The sequence below is a fragment of the Lethenteron reissneri genome, chromosome 13, assembly GCF_015708825.2.
Source record: "Lethenteron reissneri isolate LAM-NWPU_2019-01 chromosome 13, ASM1570882v1, whole genome shotgun sequence".
NCBI lineage: Eukaryota > Metazoa > Chordata > Hyperoartia > Petromyzontiformes > Petromyzontidae > Lethenteron > Lethenteron reissneri.
Window position 1 is genome coordinate 9,695,880 of NC_083791.1, and position 22,930 is coordinate 9,718,809.

Consider the following 22,930-nt stretch of genomic DNA (forward strand, 5'->3'; position numbering starts at 1 on the left):
TGCTCGTGTAGGGTGGTGGCGGGTTCAACGACACATTTATATTTACGCGATCTAATCCCAAAAAACCCCTATATTATAGAAGAGATTAGATAAAACGACAAATGACTGCGGGGTTAATTGCGTAAGAGTGGAAACTCTTAAATGCTTCTGGAGCACGCCCTTCCCTTATCCTCTTTAACACAATCCAATGTGCGTGTGGTGGTGACGGTGATGGTGGAATCAATATTACAACATGCAGGACACGCTATTAATCCACAGTGTGTACGATGCGTTGATCAACATTGATTAGTATGATGGTGATGACGGTGACGACGCTAATTTACCGACGAAAGCCCCCGCTGAGTCTCACGACTCGTTTTCAGGAGACGCCTGCCAAGTTTTCGCGGGTGGGCGATGATTGCTATACCAAAATCCCAATTTAGAAAATGTCGTGGGGTTTTTTCTCGTCAATACTTTTGACCAATGTTGTACCGAGTAACTCCGGCGCACACAATGGCAACTACTTTTTTTTAGAATGACGTCACGGGATCTTGAGTATCTACCGTCTCAATGGTTAACATCACCTCCACAGTATTAATCACTGTTAACCAGGGCGGCCGCCGGGTTCGAACCGCCTTCTTAATCCCCCACTGTGTAAGCTAGGGCGAGGGTGGGTGGGGGTGTTACTACTCTTCGAACAAATCTCTTAACGCCGATTATTCGGATAAACGATGTCGCATTCGCGTCGTCAAATGCTTGGATGCAAGCAAACACGGCACGATTTTAAAACCGTGTATTTTTCTACGTGAGAAATCACGGAAATTTCACGGATTGAAACCGACATTTCATCGGAGAGATGCGCGCGCGGAAGCTTGCCTGGGATCAACTATAGCTTCGATTCGTTATCTTTTCGGTAACTACCCGATTACTGCAGACGTTAAGACAATTGAAGTGTTCGTATATGTTCTATGTGATGGGTATACGTGTAGCAATATATATTTATCTAGCCATTAATATAATTAAATAGATTTTCTACTTAAAACCAAACATGATAAATAACCATCGTTTAGATAATCTGGCGGATTCGTAAATTTGTCTTAAGTCGTTACGGTGTGCGAGGATGCATCCAGTGTGAAGACTGATAAACATCCTCACGTCTCACGATGCATGCGTCATATTTGAACTCGTATGCAAATTATATGCAAATGGTTACGGTGCTAACGTTACTGTTTGACGCATGTGTGTGAGCAAATACATGTTACAGAAGAAGCGAGGAACAATACAAACGAGACTGCAACAAAAAACTACAACGACGACAAATCGAGAGTATTATTCAATTGAATCGAATTCAATGAAACTCCAGCGCGGGCATGAATTACACTGGTCAACAACAACACATTTTTTTTTTCTGGCCTGGACTTTTGCAGCTGTTTTAGACTAATTTCAGGGTGCTGATTCCAAATCTGATCTCAGATTTGCTCTATCACATCTCGTTTTTATGCTGTCGGCATATCCCATTTTCATTGATTTTACCCGAAATCAACTCTGTCACTTATGATTGCAAGTTGTTGCGAGTCAGTGACTGCTTTAGTGTTAAAATATGGTGCTGTATTTTTAGGATAGTGTGTTTATAATATCATTTTATGTAGATATCCGCATTTATTTAATATTTTTCTTCTGCAGTTTTTATTGAAAATGCAATATTTGATATCTGATGTGATAGACAAAAACTGATTCCAGATTTGGAATCAGCACCCCAAAATTACCTTAAAACCGTTGGAATACCTTATGCCAGAACAAGTGTGTTGACCAGTGTTATTGAAGCCTTTGGGTTATGGGTTCGCGTGACCCCTGCTATCACTATAAGGCCACTACATTCACCGCAGTGCTATACAAATCGTCGATTATTGAATTTAAATCGCAAAAGTTAATCGAATGGCGGTGGCGGGAGGGGGGAGGGGCTGCATTTAATGGTCTAATTTATCTGGTGTGACAACTCGATTGCTATTTGTGCTTTTTGTTGTGATGCCATTTCTGAATGTGTCCATTCGTGTTTGTATTGGCTCGGTAGTAAGGTCTTCATTTGCTTGGCAGTGGCTGTACATGGGATTTGGTCCTTCTACCATGAACAATTAATGTCCAGCGTTATGGGATGTCATTAGCACGAATGACGCTGTATAAAATGAAAGTGTTATTGTTTAAATCGGCCGCATCAAAGTGGCACAGAGGACAGCGGTGCCCACGTTGGCAAGGGGCTCCCATGGCAACCCCAAATCATCGTCAATGCGTTCCGCGATCGCGTCGGATCTCAGAAGGTGAAGCAGTTCAAGTTGCAGGTGTATTTGCTTTTGTTCTTGTTGTGTTTAACCAGGTTGAGTGCAATACTCAAGAGAGCAGGCCAAGTCTCATTTGCAAAGAGTGACCAACTAAAAAAGTCGAAAAGTTAAATGATAACAAAAAAAACAAACGTTGTATCACACCGTGAACTTCTTTCGCACCGTACCTAGCCAACCGTGCCAATCGACGAGGAATTGGACGTATTTTTTTTACCGCAAACGAAATTTCCCTGCAGTGCAAATCGTCTCGGGCAGATAAGCTCCGGATCGAACTCAGCATAAATTACAAAAAAAACAAGCAATAGAATTAGTTTTTTACATTTTCGAGCTGTGCGGCGTGTATAGTACTAATGTGTAAACGCAACGAGGATGTCCACTCCAGTATGTCAAATAGAATTGCAGGTGAGCAGGGTTTTATCCTGGACTCAGCCTCAAATGAGTACCCGGTGAGATGTGTAAACATTGCCACTGGGGAGACAAAGGCGGCCGGGCGTGGTGTTGGCCACCCCACCCCATCGTGTGCCGTGCCGGCCTTCATTGGTGCTCGCTAACAGCACTTGCCCCAACAGTATGTTAAAGCTATACGGGGGATCTTTGTCTTTGCCTGGTTAAGTACCTGAGCAGGCGACCACCAGGGCATGCCAGGTGTTGTAGGCGTGCAAGGTGTGGCCAGGAGATGGCCGTGATGAGTGTCGCCCCATCCTCTTCGTGATGGCTTCTCTCCGCGATGTTCGCCTGAGTTTCATTCCCGCTCACGGATAACATCAGTGGAGGGAGGTGAGTGCGATCTTGTAAGATATCATTTTTTTACGCGAGATTGGATTGCGACTCAGTGCAATAGCGTTCTGTAACAGAGTTTTTTTTTGGGTTAAATCGCGTAAATATATAAATGTGTCGTTAAAACCCGCCACCACCCGACACAGCCAACGAGTAAGGGTTCATATTATTGGTTATTTCGGTCACGTAGAAAGGAAACAATAAAATAATACAAATATAAAACAATAAGGATTGTCACGTAAAAAGAACGTGCAAATTCGTCACTAGTACAGTGTGTAGTGTAGTGTATAGTGTAGTGTATAGTAGTGTCGTGTATAGTATAGTGTAATAGTAGTGTAGTGTGTAGTGTATCGTAGTGTAGTGTATAGTGTAGTGTATAGTGTAGTGTATAGTAGTGTAGTGTATAGTGTAGTGTGTAGTGTAGTGTATAGTGTAGTGTATAGTGTAGTGTATAGTATAAAGTGTAGTGTATAGTGTAGTATACTAGTACAGCACACCGGTGTGTTGGAGAGCCAAGCCACAACATTTACAATCTGAGTACGACGCTTCGCCAGTAATTACAACTAGCTTCATCAGGCGACACATTTATATATTTACGCGATCTCACCCAAAAAAAAACCCTCTATTATGGATGACATTGAACGCGAAAGCCTACGATGTGTGTTCAACTCAGTATCGCTCTGGTCCAGCGCAATAACGTTCTGACCGGCACCTTACTGGACATCTGTGAAACAAAATGCTTTCTAGCTCATCGGATTCCTCCAGTAGACACTAATATTCTGATTCTGTAATGAGTGAATCTATATAATGTACACGTGATAACCTAATCGTGTCCGCTCATCGTTGAGTGTTGCATAAGCGCCTGCACAGGTGAAGACGGCACTGAAAGGAAACTCGCTGCGTCACTTCGTGGTGGGCACACGGAGAGCATTCCGGTTTGTAGGCCATTGTTCCGAAACGTCGGCTGTGTTTTTTTTGTTTCTCTTCATTTAAGGTCACGCCGTGTTGTTGACAAATGTGTTGAGCAACAGACTGCCGGCTCCCTGAACCATCAAGGGACAACCCAGGGCGTCATCGGCTACCGCGACTTGCACGCAAATCGTCATCACCATCATCATCATCGCACGAACTTTGGGACGGTCTAAACTCTAAAGCAGTTTGGAACAAACCGCGCGTGTGAGTTTACAAACGAATATTATTTCCCTTCTACTTGACTTTATCGAAAGAACCAAGAATATGAATCCATGCGGTCACGAAAGCTTTAAATCGAAGTTGACAAACTCTTCAAATAAACAGCCATTCGCGCATTTTCCATTGAATACCCTTGAACCTGAATATAACCGAAGATGTGACAAAAATTAAAAGCGCAGCTATAAATAGAACTCTGTATTCCCACAGAGGGCGGCCCCTGAAGTCTTGCCACATAGGGCGACTTCATTCATTTGAACACTGCCATTCATATACACAGCCATTCGCACTTTCCATTCAGTCGGAATTACCCTTGAAACTAAATATAGTCGCAGATACAAACACGGCTATTTCTAGAACTCTGTAAACGTATACAGGGTGGCCCCCAAAGTCAGGACGCAGGGTTATTAATTTAATTTTAACACTGGCATCGAAACGTTTCAATTGCGTATTCTTCAAGTTCATGTTTTAGCCATTATCAACATTTATATCAATTGTACTTCTTCACATTCAGGTGGCATTTCAAAATGGAAAGTTAATTTTACAGACGACGAAACGAGTTCAGTTCGTTTGTATGCTGAAGAGAGCGGGGAGGACTTTTTTTATGAGATGTTTAAAAAAAAGAGTCCTCCTTAAAAAACAAATCCCTACATTAATTTCAAAATAAAATCCATGCATCGTGCATGAAAGTTCATGGCGGTCAGTTCGAACACTTGTTTAAAATAAATGAAACCACCCACCCGCGTATATGTCAGTATCTTCATCAGCCATGGTCAGTCCACTGCTGAATGAACGCCTCCCCCAAAGCCGCCGCCAGCTACAGCGGTCCTGCAATGCCACGATCCACACAGAGCGCCCACTGCACACGAAACGCTTTCGTCGCTCCGTCTCCCGGACGTGTGCCCTTCTCGAGACGCGTTCCACTCCTTGGTCACCCACTCCGTTATGATTCGTGATCATCGTCGATCGCCCCCTCTGGTCGGTGTTCAGTATGAATGGTATTCTTAGGTTTTTTCGGTAAAGTCACGTAGGTAAAACATTAAAATTAATAAAAGTAAAATAAAATAAAAATCACGACGTTTGTTGCCTCCGAAACGTCGTGATTTTTATTTTATTTTTATTAATTTTAATGTTTTACCTACGTGACTTTACCGAAAAAACCTAAGAATATGAATCCTTGCAGTCACGAAAGCTTCAAATCTTGAAGTATGAATGGTGTCTTTAAGCTGCGTGTGTCTCCTCCTGCACGTTCTTCACTGTTTCAATGCATGGAGATGTTAACTCCCTCGCCTGGTATGCAGGAGGTTCGTGGGTTCGATCCCAACCCTGGCGCCTGCTGCTGTATATTTGGAGTTTGCGGTGTCTCTCTCTCTCTCTCCCCGTGGTCGCGTGGATTTTTCTCCGCGTCCTCTGGGTTTTCCCGTCCACGTTGAGAATCAACATCACCCGTTCAGAGTATTTGGCTGCTATAAATGTCCCCGTGACGATAAGCCCACTTCGTTGCGGTATCATTTGTGGCCCGGTCGCTTCTGAAAAAGAGCTGTAAAGCTGGTAAAATAAAACAATGTTAACTTTTAATTAAGTTTTGTCTTGTCCGCTTTTTATTCTCATTCTTTTACCAAATCGTTGCACTACTCCTTAACGTGTCTGTTGCTCTCTGACATGTAAAATTTGCCCGCCCCCCTCCTCCCCCCCACTGCCAATACAACTGTTCATTACCATTCGAGTTGATTCACCGTTACAAGTTTTACGGTCGCATTCCACTGCAAGCCATTTGGGGGCCGTCCATAAATGACGTCACGCGATTTTTGCCGATTTTTGACCCCCCCCTCTTCGTCACACGACGTCACAGAAAGTCAGACCCCCCCCCCTCAAATATGACGTCACAAAGCTCTGCCCCCCCAACCCCCCCCCCCCAAAAAAAAACACATGCTTCAAATCGCTTTAAACTATTGTCATTATAGTGCGTATTTAATGTGGCGCTGCACTCTGATGTTGTAGGAAAAAACATTTATAAAAAAAAGTCGATTTAATTAAGTAGAACGTGTTGTCTATATTTATTTAAAGTTTCGCATTTTGATGTGACGTCACATTTCTCACCCCCCCCCCCCCCTCGTCGCACATCGTCACAAATGTCTGACCCCCCCCCCCCGCTCTAGGTGCGTGACGTCATTTATGGACGGCCCCTTACTCCTCTCGCCGTTTGAATCTGCCGCGGATCGAGCAGACCTAAAAATAGGCCGCCCTTTGCCCCCCCCCACCCCCCCACCCCCTCCGTGTATATTTTTGCACCATTCTCGGTTTTTACCATGCACTTAACTTTGCCCTCTCTGCGGCTAAACATAGCACGCGCATTCTTCCGCGAGCGCAAGCGTGCTTGTGTTTTATTACGATAACGCTGAACTCGAATCCGAGCGCGTCAATGTTTGACTAACGTTACACTTTTGAATGGAATTTTTTCTATTGTTTGCATTTTGCGCGAAAATTCCCCCCCCCCCTGGTTATTTAATTGATGGCGCGTGTGGTAATAAAGCGGAGTGGGGGGGGGGATTGCATCATCCCCCCCAGGTGATTTATGCAGGCTACGCAATCATACAATGTGAAGCAAAACATACCTGCCCAATGTGTATGTACGCGTAGCTAAATTTTTCACACGAGCAGTCGATTACTTTGCTTCTTTAGTTATTGTCTAATCCAGGAGAGTCAAGGTTTTATTTTCCTGACTGTTTTTTGTTTTTCGCAAGGCTCCTCTGCTACATCGTTTGACCCGAATGTGTGTTTTGGAGATGGTGGACCACACACAGATGGGCCTGGAAAATTCCCTTCTCCCCGTGGGATGTCGAGGTGGGAGGAGCCGGCACCGAGAGCTCTGGCGTCCTATATTTGGATATTCGGCAAACTCCATTCATGAGTGTGTGTGCGCACACATGTGGGTGGACATCGGTAGAGCAGAGGAGCGACGCTCACGACAACGGGCGCAGCACCGTGCGGATGAAATACAGCAAGTTGGCACAGTCGGGGGTACAGCTGATGCATCTACCGATGAGCTCAGTCAGCCAACCCACGGCACCTGCTGGGTCTGTCCCGAGACCTCCTGTCAGCGAGCCTTCGACACCTCACGCGATAGCCTCAGAGTGCACCTGGCCTGGCACAGGCGTCGTGGTGATGTCACCGTCACTTCGTGTGCGATTGGCGGGTATTGGTATTGGACATCGGGAGTACACGGGGGGGGGGGGGGGAGTAGGGGGGTGGGGAGGGGGGGGAAGTGCTAATGCTATTCGTGGTTGAGTATTCACAAAAGCCCCGCGGGTATTTGTATGACAGGTCACCGATGGAAAGTTCAGAACCACGCAGATCTACGAATGAGGCCACGTGACATGAAACGGTGGCGGCGGGGAGGTGTTGAGTGAAGATTTAGACGAGTCCCATCTATGCAGGGATTTCCCCTTCACAAAGACAAAGGTCCCCCGTGTAGCCTTAACAGACTGTTGGGGCAAGTGCTGTCCGCGAGCAGCACCTATGAAGGCCGGCACGGCACACGAGGGGGGTGGTGTGGCCAGCGCCACGCCCGGCCGCCTTTGTCTCCCAAGTGGCAATGTTTTCGCACACGGCGCCAGGTACTCATTTGAGGCCGAGTCGACTTAGAGGAGGCCCAAGAACGGTTCAGATGTAATCGTCACCGGTGTTGGCCGTGAAGCCGTCATCACCACAGCCACCGTCACATTCACATGGCCAGTACATAATTTCAGCGGGTTCTCAACCCGTGGACAGTCACAGCCCCCCGTGTTGCCTCTCAGGAAGACAGCGCAGGCTGAGGCATGGACACCGTGCAGGACAAACGTGGAAAGCGCGCGGGGAACTTTAACGCAACGCTGCGGCGACGAATCACGCTCGCGATGCAGATATCTCACTAGCACGGCATTGGGATGCCCCGTGTAAATGATAGCCATTGTAACAATCGTGACTTAAAACTTTCGTGACTGCAGGAATTCATATTCTTTGGTTCTTACGGGAAAGTCACGTAGATAAAAAAAAAATTAAAAATTAAATTTTAATGAAATGAAAAAAAAGCTGATATTTATTTATTTAAATTTTATTTTCATTTTTATCTACGTAACATTACCGAAAGAACCAAAGAATAATATTTAACAGTCGTCTTCTTTTTGGAGGTGTAGGGGGGGGCTGACATCATCAGCCATGGCGGCTGATGATGTCATTGCAGAGCAAAGACTACAACTTCACATTCGGGCGGTCTTTGCCTGCGTAGTAGCAGTGTGTCAGCATCGCTGTGATGTCTCCCTCGTCGTTATTTGTGTCGGTCGGGGCATTGCGTCGTTACACTTTCATCTTCTTGGTTCTTTCGGTAAAGTCACGTAGAATGGAAATAATATTTTATTATAATATTTTATTATTTCCATTCTACGTGACTTTATATAGAGCATGGAAATAATATTTTATTATGAAAATAATATTTTATTATGGAAATAATATTTTATTATTTCCATTCTACGTGACTTTACCGAAAGAACCAAGAAGATGAATCCCTGCAGTCACGAAAGCTTTAAATCGAAATCGTTACACGTTGTACCACGGTCTGTCCTGGACCGCCACAGTCGCGCCACTACTGGGAGAGGTTTTTTTTTTTTAAACTCGTGCATCAGGGGCTCCAATTGGAGGGGGTTGGGCGGGGGGAGGGTCGCCTCAACCAACGAGGATGAGAGCCACTCCCTTAGTCAAATGACGCGCCGAGGGGAAGCGGTCGGGGGAGACGGTGGGGAGAGTGGGGAGAGCGAGGGGAGAGGGTGGGGAGAGCGAGGGGAGAGGGTGGAGAGAGCGAGGGGAGAGGGTGGGGAGGGTGGGGAGAGCGTGGGGATAGCGAGGGGAGAGCGTGGGGAGAGCAGAGGGGAGAGAGTGGGGAGAGCGTGGGGAGAGAGCGTGGGGAGAGAGCGTGGGGAGAGCGAGGGGAGAGCGTGGGGAGAGCGAGGGGAGAGCGTGGGGAGAGCGAGGGGAGAGGGTGGGGAGAGCGTGGGGAGAGCGTGGGGAGAGCGGGGGGAGTGCGAGGGGAGAGCGTGGGGAGAGCGAGGGGAGAGGGTGGGGAGAGCGTGGGGATACCGAGGGGAGAGAGGGGGGAGAGCAGGGGGGAGAGCGTGGGGAGATCGAGGGGAGAGCGTGGGGAGAGCGTGGGGAGAGCGAGGGGAGAGCGAGGGGAGAGGGGGGAGAGAGCGAGGGGAGAGCGTGGGGAGAGCGAGGAGAGTGCGTGGGGAGAGCGTGGGGAGAGAGCGTGGGGAGAGAGCGTGGGGAGAGAGCGTGGGGAGAGCGGGGGGAGAGCGTGGGGTAAGCGAGGGGAGAGCGTGGGGAGAGCGAGGGGAGATCGTGGGGAGAGCGAGGGGAGAGCGTGGGGAGAGCGAGGGGAGAGGGTGGGGAGAGCGCGGGGAGAGCGTGGGGAGAGCGGGGGGAGTGCGAGGGGAGAGCGTGGGGAGAGCGAGGGGAGAGGGTGGGGAGAGCGTGGGGAGACCGAGGGGAGAGAGGGGGGAGAGCAGGGGGGAGAGCGTGGGGAGATCGAGGGGAGAGCGTGGGGAGAGCGTGGGGAGAGCGTGGGGAGAGCGTGGGGAGAGCGAGGGGAGAGCGAGGGGAGAGCGAGGGGAGAGAGCGAGGGGAGAGCGTGGGGAGAGCGTGGGGAGAGCAGAGGGGAGAGAGTGGGGAGAGCGAGGGGAGAGCGTGGGGAGAGCGTGGGGAGAGAGCGTGGGGAGAGAGCGTGGGGAGAGAGCGTGGGGAGAGAGCGTGGGGAGAGCGAGGGGAGAGCGTGGGGAGAGCGAGGGGAGAGCGTGGGGAGAGAGCGTGGGGAGAGAGCGTGGGGAGAGAGCGTGGGGAGAGAGCGTGGGGAGAGAGCGTGGGGAGAGAGCGTGGGGAGAGAGCGGGGGGAGAGAGCGTGGGGAGAGAGCGTGGGGAGAGAGCGTGGGGAGAGAGCGTGGGGAGAGAGCGTGGGGAGAGAGCGTGGGGAGAGAGCGTGGGGAGAGAGCGTGGGGAGAGAGCGTGGGGAGAGAGCGTGGGGAGAGAGCGTGGGGAGAGAGCGTGGGGTGGGAGAGCGAGGGGGGAGAGCGTGGGGAGAGCGAGGGGAGAGCGAGGGGAGAGCGAGGGGAGAGCGTGGGGAGAGCGTGGGGGAGAGCGAGGGGCGAGCGTGGGGAGAGAGAGGGGAGAGCGAGGGGAGAGGTGGGGAGAGCGTGGGGAAGAGCGTTGGGGGAGAGCGGGGGGAGTGCGAGGGGAGAGGCGTGGGGAGAGCGCGGGGCGAGAGTGGGGAGAGCGTGGGGAGAGCGAGGGGAGAGCGTGGGGAGAGCGGGGGGAGAGGGTGGGGAGAGCGTGGGGAGAGCGTGGGGAGAGCGAGGTGGAGTGCGAGGGGAGAGCGTGGGGAGAGCGAGGGAGGTTGGGAGAGCGTGGGGAGAGCGTGGGGAGAGCGTGGGGAGAGCGTGGGGAGAGCGTGGGGAGAGCGTGGGGAGACGTGGGAGCGCGTGGGGAGAGCGTGGGGAGAGCGTGGGGAGAGCGTGGGGAGAGCGTGGGGAGAGGTGGGGAGAGGGTGGGGAGGAGCGGGGGGAGAGATTGGAGGGGGGAGAGCGGGGAGAGCGTTGGGGAGAGCGGGGGAGAGCGAGGGGTGAGAGCGAGGGGGGAGAGTGGAGGGAGAGCGTTGAGAGAGCGTGGGGAGAGCGAGGGGGAGAGCGAGGGGAGGAGAGCGTGGGAGAGCGTGGGGAAGAGCGAGGGGAGAGCGTGGGGAGAGCGAGGGGAGAGCGGGGGAGAGCGAGGGGAGAGAGAGGGGAGAGCGAGGGGAGAGCGAGGGGAGAGCGAGGGGAGAGGAGGGGAGAGCCGAGGGAGAGCGAGGAGGAGCGAGGGGAGAGCGAGGGGAGAGCGAGGGTGAGAGCGAGGGGAGAGCGAGGGGAGAGCGAGGGGAGAGCGAGGGAGGGAGAGCGAGGGAGGAGAGCGAGGGGAGAGCGAGGGACGAGCGAGGGGATGGAGAGCGAAGGGGAGAGCGTGGGGAGAGCGAGGGGGAAGAGCGTGGGGAGACCGGGGGGAGAGCGAGGGGAGAGCTTGGGGAGAGCGTGGTGAGAGCGAGGGGAGAGCGGGGAGAGGGTGGGGAGAACGAGGTGAAAGACCGGGACGAGGGGGTGGGCAGAGCGAGGCGGGGGGAGGGGCGATGTGAGGATGTTTGTGGGTTTCCTATGAGCGCATCTCGAGTTGCCCTCTGCTCCGTTTCCCACGGGGAAAGAGAAAACGGCGGTGAGGTCAGAGGGCCGGCGACGACGCGCCGCACGCGCAGGGCGGGCGGGGTGCGTCTGGATGCAAATCAGCCTCCGCGTCGCGTTACGCCGTGCCGAGCCTCTCCGTGATGCGACAGAGAGAAAGATGACCCCGTGTAGCCTTTGAACAGATCGTTGGGGACAAGTGCTGTGAACGAGTAGCATCTATGAAGGCCGGCACGGCGCACGAGAGGGTGGGTGGGTGGCTGGCACCACGCCTGGCCCGCACATCATCTCGCCAGGACCGGGTCCTGCGACCCGTTCAAATAATTATCGTCACTGGTGTTGGCCGTGAGCGAGAATATGAATGTAAAAATATATTTTTTAAAGTGTTCTTCACACTATCGATTGGCCCCGCGGCTTTGATTGTTTCAGCAGGCATTGATTCGGTGCGAGCAAACGCTTGACCGGTTTCAACGTCAAGTGTCTCATCAGCCGTCAGGCTTGCTCGAATCAACGGTGGTGAGCCCGCACAATTTTAGATTTGAGGTTTTCGTGATTGCAAGGATCCATTAGGAATAGGGTTTTTTTTTTTACCCTTTCTGGCAATAAAACAGGAGTTGTGTTAAGATGGTCGAGCACCTACTAGATGATACCTTTCGCATGTGATCGTGTTGCTGCATTAATCACACACACAGGACGTGTGTTGAACATGTAAACAATGCATACCCGTTGGTTCTTTCGGTCAAGTCACGTAGGTAAAAAAAATGAGAATAAAAAGAAAAAATAGAAATCACTAAATTAAATCATGACGTTTCGCCTTAGTATATAAAAAATCACCCACGTGACTTTACCGAAAGAACCAAAGAGTATAGCCCGCAAAATGTTATCGACAAGGACCCACCACTTTAATACAAGGGTCCAAGTTCGATGCAGAATAATATAATGCACAACTCACACGAGTTAATACTCATTATCCCCACATTTAGGTGATCTAACCACCTGGGAATAATCAACAAAGTTTGCCACTTATTCACCAAGGGCGGTGGAGCGGTGGTGCATTGGTTAGCGCATTGCGTTGTTGATTCTGGTACCACGGCTATGAACACGTGACCCAAGTCGGCGGCATTCAACTTCACCAGCCCGTACTGAGCAGCGTGGTGAAGTATGGTGAAGCGGATCTCCAAGGCGCTCAGGCGAGGGGATGGTTTGTTCATCCAGCAGTGGATTACTCAAGGGGCTGCACGTATATCGTGGGATTTAGCCAGGGAAAAAAAACTTCACCCGTATCCTGATGCCTCCCGATAGTTTGGCGCGATTAGCACGGTTGGCTACGTACGGTGCGAAGGAAAGTGAGTTTTTTTTTGGGGGGGGGACGCTCATCGCGCACGAGCGAGTGACACTCTGAAACTCCGCACAGATGGATTCGACGCACACACACACAGAGAGAGACCCAACCCAATGCAAACATCGCAGGAATTGGCACGCGCTGACGTACTGCCACCTAGCGGCCAAACCTCGCGGCTCCAACTCCTACAGCACCTGGCAAGCCGCGGCTGGTGATCGCACAGTCCAAGTGCCGACCAGGCTGTGAACCCCGCTTAGCTCCCGAGATCAGGACAAGGTCTCCCTTGTAATCTCTCACTCTCTGTCTCTCTCTCTCTCTGTGTGTCTCTCTCCACGTGTCTCTCCGTCTGTTCGTGTCCGCCCTCCGTTCTGTCTCGCTATCTCCGTAGTAATCGAAGTGTATTTGCATGTCTCCTATTGTCTCTTCGTGACGATCTCAATGTCCCTGCCTTTCTCTCTGTCTCTCTGCATGTCCCCGTGTCTGTCTCCGCTAGTCTCTCTCTTTCTGTGTCTCTGTAACTGCCTTGTCTTCCCCTCTCTCTCCGAATCTCCGTCTCTGTCTCCCCGCATACATCTCCCCCGCGTCTATCTCCGCGTGTCTCCGTGTCTCTCTCTCTCTGTGTGTCTCCCTCCGTGTCTGGCTGTCTCTCTCTCTCTGTCTCTTTGCGTGTCCATCTCGTGTTCTCTCCCATCATCTCACGCTCTCAAAACCCACGCCAACTCCTCGTCTTACACCCGATCAGGTCTGCGCCGTGGTGCAGGCGAAGAGTCGTTCCTACGACTGCGCGCAAGAAAACCCCTCCTGCCCCTCCACCCCCCATCGCCTTCTCCACGCAGTCGTTCTCACTTCACGGCACCAAAAATAAACGCGGACACTCAGCCGGAGCCCACCGCGTGCCCTTTGTATCCCCCGCACACTCCACCGTTTCCTTTTGGCCACGTCACGAGGCGACACCTCCACTTGCAACCTACCTCCTCGTTATGCAAATACCGAGGTAAAGCCCACGGATCGCGCGCGCGCGCGTGCGTGTCGTGGGTGCACGCGCGCGCGTGTCTGTGTCTGTGTGTGTGTTCGCTATGCTTCTGAAACTAGGAAGCCTCGAGTGACATCAAGCGCATACTTGAACGCTTGCGATATCTTCGCAGTCAAGTTCAGGAACAAGTCAAAATTCCCGTTAGATATTTTAGTTTTGTTTGTAAAACAAACAAAAATATTCTCTTTGGGGTATTTTTTATCTCAATGTGGGTCTCATACCACGGGGGGGTGGGGGGGTGGGTGGTGGTGGGATTTTTTTTATGACCCACGCCTCTTCCCCGTGACCCCAGCAGCAGCAGCAAGCAGGAAAGCAGAAAAAAAGCAGGCGGGGCTGGAAATTACAAATCGCGTTGGTGAATTTGCAGCCGGCCAACCACGACCTTGGGCGTCGTGGATATTTTGTGTTGTTGTTGTGGCGCGAGCCACGTGGTATGCGTGTGTGGCTGGGGCTAAAGCAAAGAGGGCCAAGAGGATTGAGTCGATGAGTGAGTGGGCGGGCGGATATGTTCGCCCGCCGTAGCGCGAGCTATAAAACACGCGGAGCGCCGCGGATCAACAATCAGAGTTGAGACGTGAGGACAGAGACGAGACTCGCACGACAAAGTCTCCGAGAAGAATTCCGCCATCCCCTGGATCGTTCTCCCATGGCAGAGGTGAGATCGTATTTGGAGCGCTCTGCGAGTGTGGTGTGCGTGTGTGTTGTGCGCTTGTACGGAAAGGTGGTGCCACAGCTGGTGTGCATCTGCCAGGCATTTTAGTCAGTCAACCCACGGCACCTGCGTCTGCCCCGTTACCTCCTGCCAGCGGGCGTTCGACACTTCACGTGGCCTCAGAGTGCACCTGGCCTGGCACAGGCGCCGTGGTGACGTCACCGCCACTTTGTGTGCTCTGTGCGGTGGCTCTGCACGCGGCTGCCGCTTGTAATCCAACACTGTGGTGGAGACAGAAGCGAGGGTTGGTTGATCAGCGTAACTCATCTTTTTGTGGGCGCCACGGTGGCTAGGAGATGTCAACTACCTCGCCTGGTATGCAGGAGAGCGTGGATTCGATCCCGACCCTGGCACCTGCTGTATATTTGGAGTTTTCATGTCTCTCTCTCTCATCATCATCACGGTGGCTAGATGTTGACTATCTCGCCTGGTATGCAGGAGAGCGTGGGTTCGATCCCGACCCTGACAACTGCTGTATATTTGGAGTTTTCATGTCTCTCTCTCTCATCATCATCACGGTGGCTAGGAGATGTCAACTACCTCGCCTGGTATGCAGGAGAGCGTGGGTTCGATCCCGACCCTGACAACTGCTGTATATTTGGAGTTTTCATGTCTTTCTCTCTCATCATCATCACGGTGGCTAGGAGATGTTGACTATCTCGCCTGGTATGCAGGAGAGCGTGGGTTCGATCCCGACCCTGACACCTGCTGTATATTTGGAGTTTGCGTGTCTCTCTCTCTCATCATCATCACGGTGGCTAGGAGATGTTAACTACCTCGCTTGGTATGCAGGAGGACGTGGGTTCGATCCCAACCCTGACATCTACTGTATATTTGGAGTGTGTGTGTTTCTCTCTCTCATCATCATCACGATGGCTCGGAGATGTTGACTACCTCGCCTGGTATGCAGGAGGGCGTGGGTTCGATCCCGACCTTGACGCCTGCTGTATGTTTGGAGTGTGCATGTCTCTCTCTCTCTCTCATCATCATCACGGTGGCTAGGAGATGTTGACAACCTCGCCTGGTATGAAGGAGGTCGTGGGTTCGATCCCGACCCTGACACCTGCTGTATGTTTGGAGTTTGCGTTTCTCTCTCTCTCATCATCATCACGGTGGCTAGGAGATGTTGACTACCTTGTCTGGTATGCAGGAGGGCGTGGGTTCGATCTCGACCATGACACCTGCTGTATGTTTGGAGTGTGCATGTCTCTCTCTCATCATTATCGCGGTGGCTAGGAGATGTTGACTACCTTGTCTGTTATGCAGGAGGGCGTGGGTTCGATCTTTACCCTGACACCTCCTGTATATTTGGAGTTTGCGTTTTCTCCCCGTGGCCGCGTGGAATTTTTTCTCCGGGTCCTCCGGTTTTCCCACATTTGGTATCGACATCACGCAGTGCGCAGAGGACCTGGCTGCTCTAAATATCCACACGATGAGAAGTCGCTTCGTCGAGCTGTCGTTTGTGGCCAGGTCGCTTCTGAAAAAGAGCTACATAGCTTACCTGGTAAAAAAAAAAGAATGAAATAGTTGCGAAACTCCCCTTGTTCACGTGGGCTGAGCGTCGATGGGGTGCCGTGCCCTGCCTCGCCAGCAGAAGGCAGCAACAGCAGCGACGTGTGGACGACGATCGTCGCGTGGATTTTCTCCGGGTTCACCTTCGGTTTCTCCTCTCTGACTCTTCCCACGTTGTGGCTGACAACGCCTCTAACTAAATAAATAAATACCAATGAGCCCTGCCACTCAGTGCGGTTCTCCTGGATACATAGATACATACATAAATAGATACGTAGATACATAGATACATAGATAAATAAATACATTATTACAATCATTGTTATCTGCCATAATAGAGGGGTTTTTTGGAGGCGTTAGATCGCGTAAATATATAATAACACATTGTTTCGTTTTACACGTAATTTTTATTTTTAAAACGTAATTTATTTACCTTTCCTATACGCTGCAGTCCCAACGTGTGTTTGTATTAGTTGTTGTAACGTTCTGACCCCGTACCCCTCCTGGACATTTGTGATAAAGAGCTTCACAGCTCATGGGATTCCTCCTGCAGTACAAATACAACATCCTGATTCTCGTCTTGACAACGCTTGACACGCCCGCCCTGCCTCCGTGTGGATGTGCGTGTAGGCGACATCACCTCGATCGATACATCAGAAACCAATTGAACGATTCACACGGCCAACACGTTCTCATGCGACGCTGACTCCTAACGTTAGACCCAAGCCACATTTAATCTCATTCGCTCGTGACATTTTTGTTGCTGTTGCTGTTGTTGTGTTTCATCACAAACTTCGCCGTCCACAGACACGCACCCCCCTCCGCACCAGCGGACCTCCGCGGCTTCCTCGACTTCTGCTCGCCGCCGTCCTCATCATCATCATCGCGACCACGGCGTCGACGGTGCCCGCAGAGGCGCGTAGCCGCCCGCCTGGCCACGCCAGGGCATCGCCCCGCGCCTCCGCGTGCCGCGACCGCTCCGAGAGTTTCCTGAGACGCGAGTTGCACGGCTGCCGAGGCTCACGGCGTCGCGCGCTGCTCAACGAACACCTCGTGGAGCGGCTGAGCGAAGCCGAGGCCGCGCGCTCAGACGCGCCGCTCACCGCCGGGGGCAGGTTCGCCGGACGCGCGCACGGAGTTGCGGGCAGGAACGGGAGCGGCTCGCGTTGCCCCTCGTGGCAAGGGCTCGTCGCCTCCACCGAGCTGGAGGCCAGGGCGCTGGCACCGTGGACTATCCGGTGAGCAAAGTTTAGCCGAGATGTTAACTACGTCGCCTGGTGTACAGGAGGTCGTGGGCTCGATCCCGACCCTGACACCTGCTGCTGTGTATTTGGAGTTTGCGTGTCTCTCTCTCACTCTCTCATCATCATCACGGTGGCTCGGAGATGTTAACTACCTCGCCTGGTGTACAGGAGGTCGTGGGCTCGATTCCGACCCTGACGCTTGCTGCTGTGTATTTGGAGTTTGCGTATCTCTCTCTCACTCTTTCATCATCATCACGGTGGCTAGGAGATGTTAACTACCTCGCGTGGTGTACAGGAGGTCGTGGGCTCGATCCCGACCTTGACACCTGCTGCATATTTGGAGTTTGCATGTCTCTCTCTCTCAACATCATCATCATCATCTCGGTGGCTAGGAGATGTTAATTACCTCGCCTGGTGTACAGGAGGTCGTTGGCTCGATCCCAACCCTGACACCTGCTGTATATTTGGAGTTTGCGTGTCTCTCTCTCTCTCATCATCATCACTGTGGCTAAGGAGATGTTAACTACCTCGCCTGGTGTACAGGAGGTCGTGGGCTCGATCCCGACCCTGACGCCTGCTGTATATTTGGAGTTTGCATGTCTCTCTCTCTCAACATCATCATCATCATCTCGGTGGCTAGGAGATGTTAACTACCTCGCCTGGTGTACAGGAGGTCGTTGGCTCGATCCCAACCCTGACACCTGCTGTATATTTGGAGTTTGCGTGTCTCTCTCTCTCTCATCATCATCACTGTGGCTAGGAGATGTTAACTACTTCGCCTGGTGTACAGGAGGTCGTGGGTTCGATCCCAGCCCTGACACCTGCTGTATATTTGGAGTTTGCGTGTCTCTCTCTCTCATCATCATCACTGTGGCTAGGAGATGTTTACTACCTCGTCTGGTGTATCATGATAAACCGCGGGCACCGGTGGAATCTGTGCCCGTCTGTTCTCCTATAACGCGGCGGTTGTTGCGTTCCTGACGAAGCATGTCATTCTCATAAGTCAACGTCGTTATCATAAATAATAATATAGATGCGTAACGCAGGCTGGACGAAGACTGTGGCACGTGGGTTAACATCTAGAAACATCCAGCAGCATCCCAACGACTTCGCGTGATGACGCCACGCCAAGGCAGGCCGTACGACCGCTTGTTCCTACTCGCGCGACGTAGCTACTACGTTCGCTCGACCGCATTGCATCCAATTCGCATCCGCTTTTTTATATATTTAAACAAAACAACGCGTTCCCCGTAATACATTAATCGCCTCGTAACCAATTAACGTAACGCAAAAAGAGACCGCATCATCTCCGTTCCTCCGCACCTCTCTCCGCATGCCTCAATCTCTCCCCTCCCTCCCTTCCTCCTTCCCTCCCTGCGCCTCTTCCATCGCTCAGCGTGGACCACGACCCGAACCGCTACCCTTCGCGCATCGCCATGGCCGAGTGCCTCTGCTCGGGCTGCGTGGAGCCGGGCAAAGGGGCGTTCGAGCGCTCCCTCGTCTCTGTGCCCGTCGTGTACCGCATGCGCGCCCTCTACCGGCGCGCCTGCGACCCCGCGTCGCGCCTCTACGACTACGAGCGACGCTGGGTGGACGTGCCGCTCGCCTGCACCTGCGTCGTCGCCAAGACGGCCCCGTCTTAGTCCAGCCGAAGAAAGCTGCCGGTTGTCTTAGCCCTACGAGAGAACCACCGGTTGTCTTAGTCCTACCAGAGAACCACCGTTTTGTCTTAGTCCTACCAGAGAACCCCGGTTGTCCTTAGTCCTCCAGAGACCACCGTTTGGCCTGTAGTCCTACCAGAGAACCACCGGTTGTCGTTAGTCATACCAGAGAACCACCGGTCTTCTTATCCTACGAGAACCACCGTTGTTCTTAGTCCTACCAGAACCACCGGTTGTCTTAGCCCTACAGAGAACCCCGTTTGTCTTAGTCCTACCAGAGACCCCGGTTTTCTTAGTCCTACCAGAGAACCACCGTTTGGTCTTAGTCCTACCAGAGAACCCACAGGTTAGTCTTAGTCCCTACCACGAGACCCACCGGTTTGTTCTTAGCCCTACCTACCAGAGACCCACCGGTTTGTCTTAGTCCCTACCAGAGAACCACCGGTTGTCTTAGTCCTACCAGAGGACCACCGTTTAACCACCGGTTGTCTTATCCTACCACCGTTTTCCTAGAGACCACCGGTTGTCTTAGTCCTACCAGAGAACCACCGTGTTGTCTTAGTCCTACAGAGACCCACCGGTTGTCTTAGTCCTACAGAGAACCACCGGTTGTCTTAGTCCTACCAGAGAACCACCGGTTGTCTTAGTCCTACCAGAGAACCACCGGTTGTCTTAGCCCTACCAGAGAACCACCGGTTGTCTTAGTCCTACCAGAGAACCACCGGTTGTCTTAGTCCTACCAGAGAACCACCGGTTGTCTTAGTCCTACCAGAGAACCACCGGTTGTCTTAGCCCTACCAGAGAACCACCGGTTGTCTTAGTCCTACCAGAGAACCACCGGTTGTCTTAGTCCTACCAGAGAACCACCGGTTGTCTTAGTCCTACCAGAGAACCACCGGTTGTCTTAGTCCTACCAGAGAACCACCGGTTGTCTTAGTCCCTACCAGAGACCCACCGGTTGTCTTAGTCCTACCAGAGAACCACCGGTTGTCTTAGCCCTACCAGAGAACCACCGGTTGTCTTAGTCCTACCAGAGAACCACCGGTTGTCTTAGCCCTACCAGAGAACCACCGGTTGTCTTAGTCCTACCAGAGAACCACCGGTTGTCTTAACCCTACCAGAGAACCACCGGTTGTCTTAGTTCTACCAGAGAACCACCGGTTGTCTTAGCCCTACCAGAGACCCACCGGTTGTTTTAGCCCTACCAGAGAACCACCGGTTGTCTTAGTTCTACCAGAGAACCACCGGTTGTCTTAGCCCTACTAGAGAACCACCGGTTGTATTAGCCCTACCAAAGACCACCCATCAGCATCTGAACGGCCGATTCACAGCGGATATCCCTCGTGAACTCGCTGGGGTAACTGGCTAAATCCGGACGTTTCCGCGTCCTAAATAACACTGGTCAACAACAACAAAAAACATTTTTTTCTGCCCTGGACTTTTGCAGCTGCTTTAGACTAATTTCAGGGTGCTGATTCCAAATCGGATCTCAGATGTGCTCTATCACATCTCATTTTTATGCTATCGGCATACCCCATTTTCATTGATTTTACCCGAAATTAACTCTGTCACTTATGATTGCAAGTTGTTGCGAGTCAGTGACTGCTTTAGTGTTAAAATATGGTGCTGTATTTTTAGGATAGTGTGTTTATAATATCATTTTATGTAGATATCCACATTTATTTAATATTTTTCTTCTGCAGTTTTTATTGAAAATGCAATATTTTATATCTAAAAAACTTGATGTGATAGACAAAAACTGATGCCAGATTTGGAATCAGCACCCCAAAATTACTTTAAACCCATTGGAATACCTCATGCCAGAAAAAGTGTATTGACCAGTGAAATCATCCGTGCATTGAATCGAATCCCTCCGACGATGAACGCACATTGGGAGGCGTTTCGTCATCCATGCAGCTGCTCGTTTTATATGAGAGCAGTTTTCTTAACAGAGTCATAGTTGGTGCTCATATTTGCTGCTGGTTCTGAGCAAGAGGTGGAAATTCCACGTTGCTCTGATTGGGGGGGGGGGGGGGGTCCTTGAATTCCCATCGTGGCATTGTTGAACGTTCAGCCGAGTCTGAGCGAGCAAAGCGCACTGAATCTAGTTCGTGTCTTGGTGCTCATTTTATACGCTGCGTTGACGATCACTGTGGTGCTGAGTTGTTGCGCCTCAGCATTAATGTCCGTCTTCATATTTATTTCATTGCTAGATGTATTTATCTTCGAATAGGAAAGTAAGATTTCGGGTGACATGGTGCCTCCAAAGATGCTGTCCGTGATGGCCGTGTCGGAGATGCCAGGCAGGCCCTACTCAGATCCTGAACCTTGATTCTTCTTATTCCAGCCGCAATTTTTTTTTATTATTATTTAAAAACCGGATTCCCAAGTGCAGTGATTTTACGATCCTCAGCCTTGTCGCTGAGAACTGCACGAAATAAAGGCACGATGTTACATTCGATGTTCATTTCATCGGGCGAATCTTTGGTGTAAAATACTGAACAGACGTTTGGTTAAGATCGCCACGTGACGAACAGCGACACGGGGCTGCAGTGCCCGGTGATCCTCGTAGCAAAAGTAGCTACATATGCGACACTTTCAAGGCTCCCGCGCTAAATGCTTTCAAGCTATCAATTCTGCACTTGCCCAATAACTATAGTACTAGACTGCCTTCAACTTTCATGAACGACCGAGTGTTTAAGGTTAGCGATTTGTCGTATTATCTAGCCGTATAGCAAATGAATAAATACAATTACTTTAAAAAGCAAGTTACAAATTTGTGTTTTAATATTTACGTTTTCTTTTTTATTTAGAGCCCCTTAATAACATCATATGTTACAGGCCCCGCACTCGCTTTATCCGGCACTGCTCGACTGTGCGGCACCTTCCGGAAGGGTTCCAAATGGACGTGCCTTCGTCTCTCGACAACGTAGCACCCGGCGGTACACTTGGAACATGATTTAAGGAGAGAGAGAAAAAACAAATGCAACGCAACATAAGTAGCCTTCCGCACGCAGCGTGACAACAGGGGGCGTTCAAAATCCAGGTCTTAGTCTTGGCTCGATTCTTTTGAGACTCGAGCGGTTCTGAAAGAGGGGACCGTCAAAGCGGACGGCCTCGCACGGGGAGTCGGCAATCTGTCTCTCAGGAGCCGCATGCGGCTCTTGACTCGTTAGGAGTTCCCGACACTCTCATTACAAATTGATAAAAACACACACACACAAACCGAACCCCTCCAAATTATATTCGATGAACGCTGAAGGCTTCAATGCCCGACAGTGATTTGTAATGCGGCATTACAAATCACTGTTGCGTGCGCTGTTCTTAAACATCGGGGCTTTACAGAAAAAAAAAATCAATTGACGCTTTTGAGGACCCCCTTGTGCTCACGTGCATTGCCCTCACGTGCATTGCAGCGCTCGGAGTATTGATGGGTGGTGTTTTTTTCTTACTGAATTCGAACAAAATGTCCCTTCTTGTTTGTGTTTTGGTTGCCGACCCCTGGCCCAGCCGACGAGAATAATTTCGGGTCCAGGCTTTCCCAAACTCCAGTGCTTACCCCCAGAACCGGCCCTAGACCTTTGGGGGCCCTAAGCAAATTTGGTTGGAGGCCCCTTTGATGTATGATTTTTTTCACCCACCAGCTAGCAGTGACTCTAGGGGGCCCTATGCTGGCCACGGGGCCCTTTGCAATTGCAAGGGTCGCTTAGTGGCTGGGCCGGCTCTGCTTGCCCCCCCCCCCAAACACCACGCTCCCTTCTTTCCGCGTTTACACATTTACCCCCCCTCCTCCTCCCCCCATTCAAATACAAATTAATCCGTTCCACGCTGCGGGCGCCCAATGATTGTTAAACTACGTCCCGCTTGACGCGCCAAGCAATACAATCATCGATGCCTGCGTTCATCGAGAGCCG

At 51.3% G+C, this 22,930-nt stretch overlaps 1 protein-coding gene across 1 annotated transcript; it reads left to right on the forward strand.

Annotated features, from left to right (window-relative positions):
- Nucleotides 1-14,461: 14,461 nt before the first annotated feature.
- LOC133341965 (interleukin-17D-like) lies at nucleotides 14,462-19,074 on the forward strand. The gene is made up of 3 exons (XM_061550801.1): nucleotides 14,462-14,542; nucleotides 16,919-17,349; nucleotides 18,752-19,074. The coding sequence occupies exons 1-3, from the start codon at nucleotides 14,534-14,536 to the stop codon at nucleotides 18,996-18,998; spliced, it is 687 nt and encodes a 228-aa protein (XP_061406785.1). The 5' UTR covers nucleotides 14,462-14,533; the 3' UTR covers nucleotides 18,999-19,074.
- Nucleotides 19,075-22,930: the final 3,856 nt, after the last annotated feature.